This window comes from Labrus bergylta, chromosome 17, assembly GCF_963930695.1.
Source record: "Labrus bergylta chromosome 17, fLabBer1.1, whole genome shotgun sequence".
In the NCBI taxonomy this organism is placed as follows: Eukaryota; Metazoa; Chordata; class Actinopteri; order Labriformes; family Labridae; genus Labrus; species Labrus bergylta.
In genome coordinates, this window is record NC_089211.1 from 14,006,375 (window position 1) to 14,022,961 (window position 16,587).

Consider the following 16,587-nt stretch of genomic DNA (forward strand, 5'->3'; position numbering starts at 1 on the left):
TCATCCCATTAATTAACTTCTACATGAAAACAAAGCCGTCCTGTGCTTGACTTTTGCAGTGACATGAGGTAATGTTTTTTTTATTTTCAATCCTGAATAATTCCCTGACTGTAACTCTAGCCTTGATCACATCTCGCATCCCTATTAACCTCGTCCCCTGGCGCAGTTTGGTATCACTGAAAGATTCATCAGCAGGGTAAATAATTAACCACGCAGCAGCTTGGGGCCGACAAGGTGAAGAAAGAGCCCCGTCATCTGAATCATCCAAACATTTTGTCCACTCATCTAATGAACACTTTCTGAAGGACATTACAGCATGACGCTAGAAACTTGTTTGTGCAAAACTCAAGTTTCAAGTTCAGATGAAAGCCTCGCTGACATCGGTGGACTGATACGATAATTAACTGTTTGCTCCAATGAACCAAAGCACAATTCATTTAAATATCCATTCATTAAGTCAGCCAGTTTCCATTAACCTTAACTCTGGATCAGTCCTAATAGAATCACTTTTATAGCTGTAATTTCTGACCTAATTGAATCACCAACATACAAACATACATGGACAATAACTAATTTAAAAACAAAAAAGTTAACCATCAGATTAATAAAATTGGTCAATGCGTCTCAATTCCTCAATGCACTTCCTGGTCCACAGTGTCTTTTGTCTAGAATGATTTTATAAAAAATACAAACAGAACATAAGCAGCATAAATGCCAGGTACCCAAACTCCTTCTTTTAAAGAGGCTGTACGTTAACACTGAGAGGTGTGTATTCCATTATTCTACCCGGTCCTTACTGCGTTATTTCCTGGGCTCGTTGTGTTTCGGTCAGTGTCTTTTGACCTAAAGCAGCAGCAATGTTTTCTTGGTTTTTCAGACTTGAACAGAGGTTGATCCCTTACTATATCAGCCTTGCTTCACGAGTCAAAGCCCTTATGTCCACCTCTGCTTTCTATCATTGGTCACCTGCAGCCAAAAGCACCTTTAATAAACTCAAGGACGTTTTCTTATGTCCTCGTCCAACCAGATCCAGTCCTTCAATTCAATGATTCTCCTGCTGACAATAAAATCCACCCAAGGTGGACATATTGTTCTGGTTCCCAAAACTCCAAAGCCAGATACCCTAAAATGCCAGGTCAACATAAGAGACCATTTTTGATCCAGATCCAGATTTAAAGGTTTAGTTGTTGACGACAAACCCAGATTTTACAGCCAGATTGAGACAACTGTCCTACCAACTTTGTGTTTGTCCCTGAAGCTGTCAACTCTTAATGGGCTTGTTCTGCTCATTGGGTCTGTTATTCTGTATCATCCATCTGTGGCCTTCTTTGTCAAATGTTCAGGTGGTCCACCATGGTTCCAGTCACCTGTTTCTTCTTCTCTGCTGTCTGTTGAATTCTAAATAAATCCAAATCGATCATTAGTTGCAGATGCACTTCCCAACATTCCCAACATTCCATGCTAGCACTGTATTTCTCTGACATGGTACATTATCTGTGACATAAGTGATTGCTTTTACCATCTTTCTGGAGCTTTTCTTAAACATTGTGCTCTGTCTTTCTCCTCTTCCGGGGTGACTCAGTTAGATGAAAATAGTTTTGTATCCATGCCTCAGAGCAAAGAATTATATTAAAGTCACTCATCAAGCTTCAAAGTACGTTGTAGTGCATGATAGCAATTAAATGAGCTAAATTACGCATTTACAAAGACCAGAGTCTGTTTTAAATCAGGAATCATTTTCGTGGAGAATAAAAAGGTTAGAGACTACAAAAAGAAGGAAAAGGAGCAAGTCACTGAAAGTGTACACCTATCGTATGGTTGGTGAATTTAAATATTAAATATTTAAGGAACGCAATGAACTATAGTATTATGTCCCTGCAAAACGTAGCCCTGCACTTTTTCTGTGTTCTTTCCAATTATAAAAATATAAATAACAACACACTGATCTATATTTTACTGGTCTTAATTGGATCATGTTTGAAAAAGAACGATGCAAAACCATGGGATGATTGATATAAACATGAGTATGTTTTCTGGCTAGGTTTTATATTTCCAGGTCTTGTAAGTGCCTCATACTATTCCTATAATATCCCTTTAATTACATCAGATACAATAGTATGATTTTGTCCCAATGATTAAGAAATGGGAGCTCTCTGGTTTGAATTCTTACTTTGTTATCTCATATTGTGTCCAGTAAACTGCACCCACTCACAAACTGGTGCTCTTTTGAGTTGGTCCCACAGCATACAAATGGCTGTACACAGAGGCACTGCTTGTCAACAGGCAAGGCAGGCAACTGCTTGGCACCCCAGACCAGTATGGGGCCCCTGAAGGCTCACAAACTTAAATCAAAGCAGTGGCCCAAAATGTGCAGTTTTGAATTGCAGTAGGAAACCTCCCTAAGGGGGCCCCCATCTGACAGCACTCACTCTCGTTGCCCTGCTACGCGCTGCATTATTGCTTTGAAAACCAAAGTTTGTCAATGAAAGTCAACAAAGAAAATGAAGGTGGTTCTTATAGCGTTCTGAAAACTTTTTGCAATAACGTTCTGAAAATGTTTTGATATAATGTTCTGATAATGTTCTGAAAACGTTTCACGATAATGTTCTGTAAACGTTTGGCGATGACGTTCTGAAAACGTTTGGGGATAAGGTTCTGAAAACGTTTGGCAATAATGTTCTGAGAACGTTTGGGAATAAAGTTCTGAAAACGTTTGGGGATAACATTCTGGAAATATTTCAGGATAGCGTTCTGAAAATGTTTGGGGATAACGTTCTGAGAAGGTTTGGGCATAATGTTCTAAAAACGTTCTGCGATAACGTTCTGAAAACGTTTGGGGATAATGTTCTAAAAAGAAGTGGAATTATGTGTCTTTACCGTCTTTAGGAGAGAGGGCCCCGCAATAGATTTTTGCCTATAGGGCCCCACCAGACTCTGGAATCACCACTGGCTGTACAGTCCACCTCAACATCCTACAGCGACCCCCTAATCCCCCTGAACCTACACCCTCATCATAGCTTGAAATTCAGTTTTAGCTTCAGCTCCGCTGTTTGCAACCTCTGTGATTCTGTCCTGTTTGAGCTTACATAGTCGATCATTTCCTTTCCCTCAGTCACAAGGATTTTCACATCGGGTATCAGTTATATCTGAGTCGGTTCTCTTGCCCACTTCCATGGCTGCACATGTGTTGGTTTGCTGTGATAACTGGTCTTATATCCAACCAAAACGAGGGGTGCGGGTGCCTTAAAACAGCCTACTTTATCCCCAGTCAAAACAAATGAAGACCATTCAGGCCTGGAATTGAAACTTAGAGGGAGGACATACTGACTGCTGCATTGCTGTCAGAGAAGCGAGCACTTCAACATCGCATGTTTCCTTAATGTATGAAGATATGGCAAGGTCATTTTATGATTTCATTCAGTAGATATATTTTATAGGCCTATTGCTCCTTTAATATAATGCACTACTGTGAGGCCACAACAATCATAGAGACAGGCCATTACCTGCTGTCTCAATAGCTGGATCTGCTTCACTATTACTAAGAGCTGCATCATTCCCTTAACGTTTAATTTGCTTTTCCGACAAAGTTTAAATTACCACCTCATTTATATAGGAACTTCTTAATGAAAACCCCTTTCAATTGAAAAACTGAATTGATATGTTGCATCACCTGCATCCTCTTCCTATTTAACAGATTAACAGACTTTTCTCTAATTTGCTTCAGTCTAAATGACAGAATATTAAACGGTCCTTAAAACTACAAGATATTAAGGTGATTACAGTTTGCTTTGGAGTCAAGAGATTTAAAACTGAAAATATACACATTGTCTCCCTCTGGTGGTGAAATGTTTTTTGACCTTTGGAATCCATAGACATAATGCAATTCATTTATTTCAAGGTGTTCTTCCTAAGCATTGAAACATCCTTTGAAGATACATATCACTGATTTGCATCAAATAAAGTTCATTTACATAAAAAACTATGCTCTAGTCAGATTTGAATTACACAAACTTGTTTTGTCTGCACTAAATCAAGTAAATTTAAAGCAATTTTATTTGCACAGCACCAAATGATTAATTAGTTTGCGTCAGAGGGCTCAGCAAGCTATGTCACATTTAAAAAGCTTTATCTCTATAACCTTGATTTAGATCAGGAAAATCCCCAAAATTGGAGAGTAAGAAACAACTAAGAAACATTTAAAATGAAAACCCCTCATGGATAAAGAGGCATGATTAATTATCTATTTAAATATAAATCAAAACCACTTACTTGCGATTTAAAATAACAAGAGCACAAAGACAGCAATGAAAAAATGCAGCTCACTTTCATTGTCATGGAAACGTATAATTCCCCCGGGTTGCGACACTCACGAGGGTCAGCACCTTGGACAGAGGTCGCAAATACTAACTTTGCAAAAGCACAAACATCTGAATCAATGATCCTTCACCCTGGACCATCAGGACATGTCACGTAAAGCTGCATGAGTAGTAACTATCCTCATTTACACTTGGTGACTCAACACAATGACAGATCTACTCATAAGAAATACCTTTTGCTTTAAATTAGTGTGATTATCTGATTCCCCAGCTCAACTGTGTGCATATTCCTATGTGTGTCATACTCTCAAAGCTTTTGTAGTTACAGTCCAATAGGAAAATACAAAATGCAAACATACAAAGGAGGAGTCAGAGCAGACAATGGGTTTGGGTTACAGCCATACATAGAAAAACATTCAGGAACCTGTCTTTCAAACCTGAAACAATGAGGCTTTCCAGTAGAAACATTAACACATCAAGACACATTGTTGATCAAAATCAGATCTTTTCCAGATTTCTCACATACAGATTTCTCACATTTCCCAAAAAGGCTATTTGTGTGGGCATTGTGCAATTTGTGGATGGGTTATCAGATTGGCTTGCCACTTTCCTTGCTGACAGACCTTGTAATCTATCAGCACACATGTTTGTTCTTGTCTCTTACGTCACTGAGACAGTTGTCTTTTGACGAACTAATAGCGAAAGTTGAATGAGTCCAACTGGAGGTAGTCGGAGGCATTGGCAGAAGTTCCTATACACAGCAAGGTGAATGGCCACATTTGGGGATTTAGCCTCATCAACATGTTCTGTAACATGTTTTGTGTTGAACGTTACTTTGATCAAAAATCAACAGCCACAGAAGTGGACAACATTCAAATAGTCGCACAGAACTTTATTGGCACACTTTTATACATGGTGTAGTATTCCCAAACTGCGACTGTCTGTCACTGTCTGGTTATTTTAAGAGTCATGCTTTTTGAAATTGCCTAAATCAAGGTGAAAGCATCAAAACAGGCCTCCACACAAAAATAGAAAATATGGGGCACAGGTAGTGGTGTGCTATTCCCTTTCTCTTATGTAATTCCCCACTCTGTACCCGATTTCTGACTCTATCCACCGTCCAATCTCCAAATAAATGCATAAATAAAAAAGTGTTATTGCTTGATTGTTTCCTCAGCTAAATTGGCAGTTAAGGTTTTCTCTTTCATTCATTTTCTCAAAACTTAGCCTACTAAAACACAAAACTGTAAATATTTCAATTTTCATGAAAAAACAAACACTTACGCCTCCATTGGAGGTGCAAAGACATGAACAGTTCCATTCTTGACCTTTCAATTTACCATTTCCTATTACTTAACCTTCATTACTGTCCTTATCGGCTTTCTCAATTAAATCATTGTGAAATAAAAAAAAACCCATTTAATCAGGCATTTCATCAGACAACTTAAGCTCAGGGCATTAAACATGGGAAATAAAAACATATAGCCTACAAAGATATATATTTTTATAAACCGGAATATTCAAACAGCAACTTTGTGCTCCTGAGATATCTTACAAACTTCTGCTGTGTCACCGTCAGAGGCGTCACTTCCAGTAACTGCAATATTTCTTAGCCTGTTTTTCCAGATGTTTCTGGGTCAGAAAGTTTAAACGTTGGGGATAAACAAAGGAGGGTAAACGCAACATCATTTATTAATGACAGTAAGAGTGTAACTCACATCCGGTTCAGCTCCCAAATCAGCGCTCCCCCACGTTGTATGAGTACGTCACAACAAACCACAAAAAACTGGCAATTCCTGATGGCAGGGTCATTAAAATCATCATCATTAGTCATAATCAGCAACCTTTATTGAAGCCTCGAAAATCATGGAGGTTTCTTTCATTTATAATGTCGAGGCACAAAAACGTACTATTAGCCTACATCGACTGAAACTCCAAAGAAACATACAAAAACAACAAAAATATTTATAGAAAACAATTACACACTGAGGTGTTATTAACACATAGATAATTGATTAGTGTGTCGATCTTAAGAGTATGGCTACATTGTAAAACATCCCACATGTTCTGCGCAAAGACGCAAAAAGCGGTCAGAAAACAAGTTTCTGACTAAGCTTGCTGATGAAGACGTCAGTATGATATTTAAATGATAATATTTCATTCAAAGATATTTGTACACTTTTACTCGTTCAATATTAAATCCATCCAGTGTGAATAATTGTAGACTGTCAAAAGATACCTGGCCCGGAAAAAATCGTGCATTTTGTTTTGTTGCTATTATGAACAAGTGCATTGTGAAATTATAATTATATTAGCTATACAGAATCATCAAAACAATACAAAATATTGCCATCTGCGTACAGGTTGATACTACTGTCGGTTATATGGTAGACAATATTATTGATATAATTGGTAAACAAGACAGGGCCCGGAACTAACCCCTGTGGAACACCTTTTGTTATTGGTCGAAACTTGGATATTTTTTTCCAGCCTTTACACACTCATCCAAAAGGTAGGAGCCATTTACAAGCAGTGGAGTCAAACCCAATGTTAGAGAGCTTCCCGATGAGAAGGCCATGATCAACCCTATTAAAAGATTTTGACAAATCAATCAAAACTGCATCACAATGTCTCTTCTTGTCCATGTCCGAAACAATATCAGTAACACTAATGTGACAACAGAGGTGGTACTGTGCATGGGTCTTAAACCAGGCTGATGAGGGATAAAATAACTACACATTTGAGAGACATTTGTTTTGAGTTGACTTTTTTCAGTGATTCTAGTAAATCTGTCATAGAGCCACTTTCACTTTGGGCAAGTATGCAGGCGCCTGGTAGAGAAGAGGGAGGGGAAAGTTTGGGATTTGCACACTCCTGAATGAGCAGTGCGTTATTAATCATTGAGTAGTGCGTGTACGCACTCAGTGGCTGCTTCAGTTTTCTTGCGCACACAGTTTCCTCCTCAGAAAGTTTAATGGCTAAATACAATTTCTGCCGGGTGAGCTGCTTTATCTTGGCTGGATTAATTAGTACCGTTTCTCTCGTCTTTTTCTGCATCTTCTGGTTTGTGGACGGAGGATGTCCCAACGGCAGTTTCAAGCACGCGGCTGTGGCTGCAGACTCTCTGCGGTGCTCACAGATCGGCAGGTAAGTCACCTTGTTGAACACTTTCTTACGTTGAAAAAAGTTCGTTATAATTGGGAGAAGTTAGTGCTGACTCTGACGAAAGATTTCCCTCAACACTTTCAACATTATACTTAAGTTGTTCGGGACTCTTCAGGCTATCTGTTCATGTGGCAGAGATAAAAAGCTGAACTGAATGGGATAAGCCGTTTAAGAGATTTGATAGGCTGTGTTTGAAGAATGAAGATAATACCTGCAGAAGTGTGTTATACAGGCTGTGATTCTACTCACCCCTTGTTTATGTATAGCCACTCTCATTTGTTTGACATGATTGTAAGATTTCCCAACCCATTCACTGATGTTTATCTTTAATGTGGAGTGAATAGACTTGCCTCTCTCTATCTATGATGCAGTCATTGTTCAGTGCAAGTCACAGCAGACTCCATAAATCTTTCATCAGAGGGACTCTAAATTTAGGAGAAAGGTGATTTCTCTTTACAAGAATGTGCGTGTACTATAGCTCTTCCGGCTTTTGTATTCAGGTGCAGACAGGGTGTCTTTCTTTTCCTTTGCACTGCCAAGATTTGTCAGGGGTTAATTTCCTCACAAGACAATGAGCTTCATGAAGCATCAGGCAACATGCTCATCTGAAAGGGCCTTTAAAGAACACACTAGGACCTTGTTTAAATCGATGCTGATATCTGAAGAGGAACAACATGATTAAGTGTTATAGAACACCTTCACATGTAACAGGAGTTATAGAAAAATAAAATATACTCTGGTCAGATAAATAGACAGTATATGAACACTGTGTTTAAGCAGAAGTATTCAGTTATAATCCCTCTTATTGTTAAAGAAAAGATAGAATCAAATCTAATATTATTTTCTCATGAATTTATACAAACCATTATCTTCATTACTGTATTGAAAGCTTGCTGTCAGTCTGAAGTCTTGCCTGTTACCTCTGTACACAATCCACCTTTCACAGATTAATACATTTACTACGTCTTCATAATGACATTAAACTGATATCAACTATTGCATTTGTTGTTCTTTTTAATCAGTCTACATGAGACTCCTAATTTATTTCATCTGATTCAATTTGGATCAGTCGATCTTTTCCTCTGTTCAACCCATCAAACGACAAAAGCCTCGAGTAGACCTGACCTTAACTGAACCAAAACATTCCCACTCCTTTTCCCCCTCTTATTGCATCTGAATTCATGCCAGCCTCTTAGTTGAAAAGAGCTATTCAGAAGCTCCCTGGAGACTGTTCAGAGTCAAGCTTACGGGATCTGTTATAATATACCTATTATGTAATTACATTGGAAACGCCTAATTAAAGCTTATGAGTTGTAAATTTCCAAGTTGTCCTTGAGAATCATGCCTTAAAAAGGCTCTGTATACCATGGCCAGCGACTTCCTGGTATGATTTCCTGAAGTCTGAAGCATCAGCATGTGGGGTAAACTTGCTTCTTGGCAGGCTGATACTCTTCAAAGACTACCCCACACAGCTACAAAATCAATGTGCACATGTGTATCTGAGGTTGGTAAATAGTTTAAATGTGTGTTCCCATAAATTTAATGACTATGTCTTTACAGGAACATGCTGCAGCAGGGAGGGTCAGCAGTAGATGGCGCCATTGCAGCACTTCTGTGCACGTCTGTAATCAATCCTCAGAGCATGGGGATTGGAGGGGGGTCTATATTCACTATTAGAGATAAAACAGGTGGGTCCTCTCATTTATTTGATGACGATTATGATGACATTTATTTAAATCCATAATCTTAAGTCTTTGATCTCTGTATTATTTCAGCGGGTCTCTGTGTGCTGTTTTGATATGTACAGTATTGGATTGCTTTTTTGTTAAAAAAAATCTCCCCCTAAATGTTATATGAATATTATATATTTCTGTAGAAACAAACCTTTTTTATTTTTTATTTTGTAAGTATTTATAACTATCAATCAAAGCCGTTTTTACATTCTTGTTGTATTAAAGCACTTGGTAACCTCATCTGGGTTTAGAAAGGTGCCATATAAATCAAGTTTATTTATTATTAACTCTGAAAATAATTACGATTATGTATCTTTTTACAGGCAAAGTGAAAGTCTACAACTTCAGAGAGACGGTCCCAAAGTCTTTTGATCGTAACCTGTTAGATGATTGTCCAACCACATTCAGACTGACCACAGGTAGGCAGAATTGTCCATAACATGTACATATTCCTGTATCACAGGTTTCTTATTTGTGCAATGTTTTGTCAACATCAATATTGCATTCAAAGTTCCCATTAACAGTCAAGGCTAGGAAAGACAGGTTTGTTAGCATAGCACATTTCATACTCAATATGTTTTACACAATTTAAAGACAAAAAACAACTGAGCACATAAAAGGACACTATAAGAACAATTTATTTCTTTGTGGATTTTGATCTGATTTGAATTGCCCCTCTGGGTCAAATAAAGTTTTTTTTTTAATTGGATTGAATCTGTACATAAGTAGGTACACTAGTAGTGTTTTCTTTTTTTTTCTTTAGAAAATCTCCACATGGTTTATTTCAACAGTCACATGTATCAATCATCAAGAATCTTGCAGTAGAAAATGGAAAAAAAGCATAGACTGCATATTAAGATGGACAGAGAAACAGCCGTCTGTAAGTGAAGCCAGAAGATTTAGAGCTCCCCTGATAGAGCATAGATAGATATAGATATAGAACGTAAACCCTGCCTCCTCTATGTTAACAAATAGGACATGGGTCAAACTATAAAATTAAAATTGCTTCATTTTACTCAAACCCAGTTTCCTCATGATAGTTATTGTCATGCCATTTTTTTGGGGAAAAAGTTTTTCTTAGTTATGGATGCTATAAAATGGTGTTTGATGCCATAATTGACAGCTCTTTTGATAACACTGAGTGCATGGGATTAGCAGAGTATACGCGGAAAACAGTGAGAGAAAACGTGACTAACACCAACACAAGAGCGGTTGAGTTTCCATAATCGTAGGTTTCTGCTTCAAATTGACACATGAATCTGCTCCACTGTGGCCTCTACCTAACAGAGAGATTTTGTGCTGTTTATTGGTAAGTTAACTGTGTGTTTATATCAATACCGTGATTAATCAAGCCGATCCCTACCGGGCAGACTCTGGTGCAGGCTGAGGTGTGCTGTCCATCTTTCTACACAGTCTCTGTAAAATAAAATACATCTCTCTAACAGCATTTTCCAACATGAAAATGAACCATTACAAATATTCAATCTTCATACTGATGATCTCTTCTGTCTTTGTGGGTCATAAGAACACATCAGCAATATTCTCAATCTGTTTCATAGCCTTAAATCCACTCACTAATCATTTTTAAGAACTCATTCTTTGCTATTCTTTTTGTTCCAGACCAATTTCTGATTGTTGTTTCTGTCATTTCTTGATTGCTGCACTCCTCCCCTCCCTGTACGATGTATAGGCACACAGTGGATCGGTGTTCCCGGCGAGCTGCGGGGATATGAAGCTGTCCACAAGCAGTATGGGAAGCTGCCCTGGGCTAAGCTGTTTGAGCCAACTATAAAACTGGCTAGAGAGGGCATCCCTCTGCCTCCATTCCTGGGAAAGCTCCTAACTATCCCCATTGCAAAAAAACATGTGGAAGGTTCCTCCATCTGGTAAAGCATCTTACTGACAATTGAAACATGTTTGATGGTATGTGCCTTTTCGGACCTGTGTGTCAGGGGAGAGACTCAGGAGTAAAGGGCTCTCCTATAAAAATGCATTTTAACTCATTTAATGGTTGTTTTATGAAACCACTGAGAATCTAAGTGTTTGACTTTCAAGAATTTAGATTGCATAATAGTCTCACCGTGATGAAGTGCTCATCTGTTTTCTAAAAGCAATGGATGGCATACTGTGGTTGTTATCATACAATTTCGGGTACAGAAGGTGCTGACCCAGACACAACAGAAATGCAAACCTTTCGTTCAAATATTTTTGAAAATTTGGATTTTCCTTACATTAACATTCTGAAAGAGTACATTTGCATTGATACATTTGATTGATCACATGGGATGAATGTGACAAACGTAAAGATTTACATGAAGTTAATGTCACTCTGAGGTTTACAAATGAGTTCAGGAGTTCATAAATAGTTTGAGTATTACTGAATGTGATCCTGTGTTTCAATATGTTTCAAATGTTATTTCACTTGCATGTGTTTTCCCAGTGAAGTTTTCTGCAACAAGAACAAAACTGTTTTGAGGAACGGAGACATGCTTAAGTTTCCCAAACTTTCCGAAAGCATGCAAATGATTGCTGCACAAGGAGCTAATGCCTTCTACACAGGCAAGATAGGACATGACTTAATCCAAGACATAAAAGCTGCAGGTTAGTGCAATGTTATCAACGATTGGGTAAGATGGGGGTGTATGCTTAAATAGACTGAAAAAAGACAAAAATACTTTATTCGAGAGATAGACCTGCTGTTTTTAAATGATTACATGTTACAATCAGGTGGAACGATGGAACTTGAGGATCTGGAGTCCTTCCAGGTGCGGGTGGAGGATGCTTGGACAGTTCCTCTGGGGGATGCTAAGCTTCACATTCCTCCACCACCTGCTGGAGGCGCCCTGCTGGCCTTCATTCTCAAAGTTCTGGAAGGTTAGAAGATCCCGTAAATTGTAGCAATTTTTTCCCCCTAAATTCTCAATGAGCAAAAACAACAAAATTGTACAGTGAAATACCTTTTCAGATGTTGTTTTATTTTTCTGTTTTTCAGGGTTCTCTTTGACTCCAAACTCTTTTCTTGGGGACCAGAAGGTTCAGACATATCATCGTTTTATAGAGGCAGCCAAATTTGCAAATGGACAAAAGAGAAGCATTCAAGATCCTGCCTTTCATGACAGAAAGGTTATGATTTTACATTTTTAATTCATCCATTTTTCCCAAGTTTTCTGTGTATTGCTGATTTTAAGCATCCTTCAAGCTCCTTGTATTGGTTTGATGTCCTAAACTTAAAGCTCTGTTAAAAACGACTGTACGTGGAAAAACTTATTTTAGACTACTTAGCTCCAGAGAACCAGATAAATATTGGACTTGCAACCAAATAATCAATCAATCACTGCAGATTGTTTTATAACCAAAAACAACATCAGGTACCCCGGGGGTTTAAGGAAAAGTACATTTTTGGAAATATGCCAAAAAAGAGTTGCTTCTACCTTCTTGCCTCTGTTAAATTTGAAGCGTCTCTAGCTGCTGACTAACTAAGATTACAGCAAATATGAAGAGAGGGAAATGACTATCGAGGCTCTGTTTGAATGCCACAAATTCAAACTCCTGCTACCTTTAAAAATCCCCATTAACACTTTTCATGTTTCCGAGAAATGTCTACGCTGTTTTCCATTCTCATGTTGATTTTTCTTTCAGAGTGCCGATCATTTGATTGATCCCGCCTTCATTAGTCGCATCCTGGACATGATTTTTTCAAACCGCACCCATGACAACTCGTACTACTCCAACGTCAAACCCTCACCCGATCACTTTGGGACCACTCATGTGTCGGTGCTGGATGAAGATGGACTGGCTGTCTCTGCCACCAGCACGATAAACCATCTGTAAGCAGGACGCCTTTTCAGGAAAATAGTTTTTATATCAAACCATTTAAACTTTGTTGTGATGGTTATTGCTCAGACTTCTGTGTTGTGTTTTGAAGGTTTGGAGGGGCCGTTTACTCTCCACGTACAGGTATCATCCTCAACAATGAGCTGTCTGACTTTTGTGGGAGAGCAGACAAAGTGACGGCAGGTGAAGTCATTAAAATTACCCCAACATTTCATCATAAGACAACAGATTCAAAGACATGCGCTCATGTATTAATGTTGAAATCTTTCAGCGTGTTATAGTCTGTAATTGTTGTCACAGGTGAGCAGCCTCCTTCCTCGATGACTCCCGTAATACTGGAGTCAAAGTCCGGAGGTCTCCTTGTGATTGGTGGATCAGGCGGGAGTATGATTACCTCAGCAGTCGCCTTGGTAACTAAACTAAACTCTGTTTGTAACTTTAATGACTGATTCTTATTTATTTTCCTTACATGGTTCTCTTTTATTCTTACAGTCTATTATGAATCACCTGTGGTTGGGGATGAATCTCGAAGATGCCATTTCTGAACCTATAGTCTTTATTGACTCTAAGAATGAATTAAATTTTGAGAGGTTTAATGAGGTGAGTTGCTGCTTTTTTCATCCTTACTGCCAATCAGTGACATTGAAATGTATTACACTCTAATGAGTAACATTATGTTAATGAGTTTTGATGGAGATTAACGAGACATAATCCTAAAAAATCCCATTTAATTTGCCATTTTGCAATCTAAGTGTGAAAGGAGAAGTGGTAATGTTCACTGTTTTTGTGTGTCCTCAGTCTGTGAAGGCTGGACTCATGGCTCTCGGACACAATCTAGGGAGCTCCCAATTTTTCGTCAATGTGGTAAATGCTGTGGAAAAGGAGAACGGATGCATTGTGGCCGTGTCTGACAGCAGGAAGATGGGAATGTCAGATGGTTATTGACCAAATATTGGTGAGGAAGCACCACCCTCCACTTCAACCCCCCGCCCCCTAAAGACTGACTGAACCGTTAGCCTTAATGGAAATACTGAATGTGTAAAAATCCAACCACCAAATGTTGGCATTTTGGTGCTCGTTGGTAGTCCAGGTAGCTTCAAGCTTAAAGTATCATTTTGATTTATTATAATAAAAGTCTAGTTTTCATAGATTTTGACACCATTTCTATCAAGAACAAACAACTGTAGTCACCATTTACCCTTTAAAATCTTTGAGGGAGCCACAAGTTTATGAAATTGTTCATAAAAATTAAGCGCACATATTTTTTCCAACCCCGAGACAAGTTGGGGAAACAATGGTGTTCTATCTTCTAAGTCTACAGATTTAATTGTGAGCAGCCCGAGGAAAACGGTTGGATAAAAGTTATTTACAAGGTGATACTTTATAAGGACTTTTCTCTACACCCAATACTAAATGCACATTTTTTAAAAAGAATTAAGAAAAAATAAATAATAGACACATTACAATAAGGCACACACATTTTGCAGAGTTACTAGGGCACAAATGAGGAAGTAGAAGAAGATACACTTTATTAATCCCGCAAGGGGAAATTCAATTTTACACTCTGTTGTTGAACATGCTACACACATTGGCTGAAACACACACACACACACACACACACACACACACACACACACACATGCACAAGCACAAGCATGGACATGCACTAATGGAGAGATGTCAGAGTGAGGGGTATGCCCACAGCGAGCACTTGTGAGCTGGTGAGAGGGTTGCCTTGCTTAAGAGCACACTGGCAGTGCTCAGGAAGTGAACTGGCACCTCTCCAGCTACCAGACCAATATCCCGACTTTGTCCGCCCCGGGACTTGAATCGGCGACCTTCCAGCTCCCAACCCAAGTCCCTGCAGACTTAGCTACTGCCGCCTCCAACGTTTAGCTAATAGTTGATAGTAAGTAACTCCTCATCACATTATAGAGTAGCTTATAATTACTGAACAGAGATCGAATGCTAGATAAGGTATACACAAAACTTTGCATGCTTACTAGGGAACGAATAAGGAACTACTGTGAAACATTTTGTGTACCATATTTACCTGTTAACTAATTGTTAACTAGTAGTTAGTTCCTCATTTGTTCCCCAGTAACTACGTGAAATCTGTGTACAACATTGTAAAGTGTTACCAAATAATCATTATTTACAAAGAAAAACTTTGCAAACTAACTATTAAAGAAGTCAATAGTTTTAATCCCAACAGAGATTTTGATTAATGAGCGTAGTACTTAAATGTAACTTTTTGCAAAGTGTTCAACTGCATTTCCTAGTCTGAGTTTGCTCACTTGTCATCATTGTCAACATCTGGATAGGCTTGTGGCTTTGCTTTCATTCTTTTTTCCAGAATTGGGATAATTCCTAACATTCGCCCCCATTGTAAGCAAAATAAGTTTGAGCAGTTTTTAGACCTTTGAAAAGCTTTTTTATTCTCTAACATTCAGGTTTCTTGCCCTGTTAATGTGATAGTAGAAATTATGTCCATTTAGCTGTTATGACCACTTTATATAAACACACTTTAAGTCCAGCCAGTTGGTATGCACACATATACTATAATAATGTTATATCCTGTGAATCGTGAAGACGCACAGTCAACGCACCATGAAGCGCCATGAGGTCTGCTTATATGTGCTGTAGAGTTTCAAACTTTAATCCAAAGTTTAATGTTTCGGCAGAATGAGCCATGAAAGAAAATCTACTGATGTTAAAAAAAAAAAAAAAAAGCATGTTTTCATGTACGACTGAATTTGATTCTTTGTATGAACTTTTTTTTAATGTGATTGAGCCATGTGCCTTTACAACATGACACCCTGACTGACATGTGAATGGAAAACAGGGAACTTTTACGCTGACCTTTAAGATATTAGTTTGGTTCAAATGTGTGTATGTTTAAATTGACAGAAAAACTTTATTTACATTTAACAGTTATATAGAAAGAAGATTTTTTTATTACCATTTACATATATATATTTGTATTTTGATAAGACGTTGTGTTTTGTGAATTCATTAATTTTTGTTACAACAATTAACTGTGAATATCTGTGTTGTCGTAATAAAACAAAGAGTTCGAACAAAGACGAGCTGCCTGACTCTTTAAACAAAACACCTCCAATACACTTTTCATTGTACAACAACACTTGTTTAAACATTTATCCTTTATTGTTAGCATATGATAAGCAATAATCTGCATCATGTTTTCCCGTTTGCCCTGGTTCAAAGCAGCACTTGTGCTCTACAACAAAGGAAGCAGTAATGAGATACATTTCAGAAGAAGGACTTATGAATTAGTAATGATTTCTTAAGTGGATTCTGCTGCGTTTTCCTTTGAGGCACAGGATCTGAGTTATGAGAACATGTAAATTTGTGTCTGTGTGAAGCACCACTGTCTTTTTCTGTATGACAAATGAGTTAATCTGGATAAGTTGTAACTTCATATCGGGTGTCGTGGCATTAACGGCCTTTCAAAATAAGGATCATTTTACACTGTGAAGAAAACGTCTGATTTAAAGAAGAAGCGGTTCAATAATCCT

General features: G+C 38.2%; 1 protein-coding gene across 1 annotated transcript; it reads left to right on the top strand.

Annotated features, from left to right (window-relative positions):
• Positions 1-7,201: 7,201 nt before the first annotated feature.
• Positions 7,202-16,134, top strand: ggt5b (gamma-glutamyltransferase 5b). Its single transcript, XM_020629869.3, has 12 exons — positions 7,202-7,463; positions 9,042-9,169; positions 9,538-9,633; positions 10,905-11,100; positions 11,655-11,815; positions 11,942-12,088; positions 12,207-12,337; positions 12,854-13,041; positions 13,140-13,231; positions 13,349-13,458; positions 13,541-13,648; positions 13,847-16,134. The coding sequence occupies exons 1-12, from the start codon at positions 7,291-7,293 to the stop codon at positions 13,991-13,993; spliced, it is 1,677 nt and encodes a 558-aa protein (XP_020485525.2). The 5' UTR covers positions 7,202-7,290; the 3' UTR covers positions 13,994-16,134.
• The last annotated feature ends 453 nt before the right edge of the window (positions 16,135-16,587 follow it).

Bases quoted from the DNA above. Each gene is read 5' to 3' on its own strand.
- ggt5b (XM_020629869.3), top strand. From the start codon at position 7,291: ATGGCTAAATACAATTTCTGCCGGGTGAGCTGCTTTATCTTGGCTGGA. The intron at 12,338-12,853 runs GTTATGATTTTA...TTTTTCTTTCAG, and splicing joins CTGCCTTTCATGACAGAAAG to AGTGCCGATCATTTGATTGA. The intron at 13,232-13,348 runs GTGAAGTCATTA...TTGTTGTCACAG, and splicing joins AGCAGACAAAGTGACGGCAG to GTGAGCAGCCTCCTTCCTCG.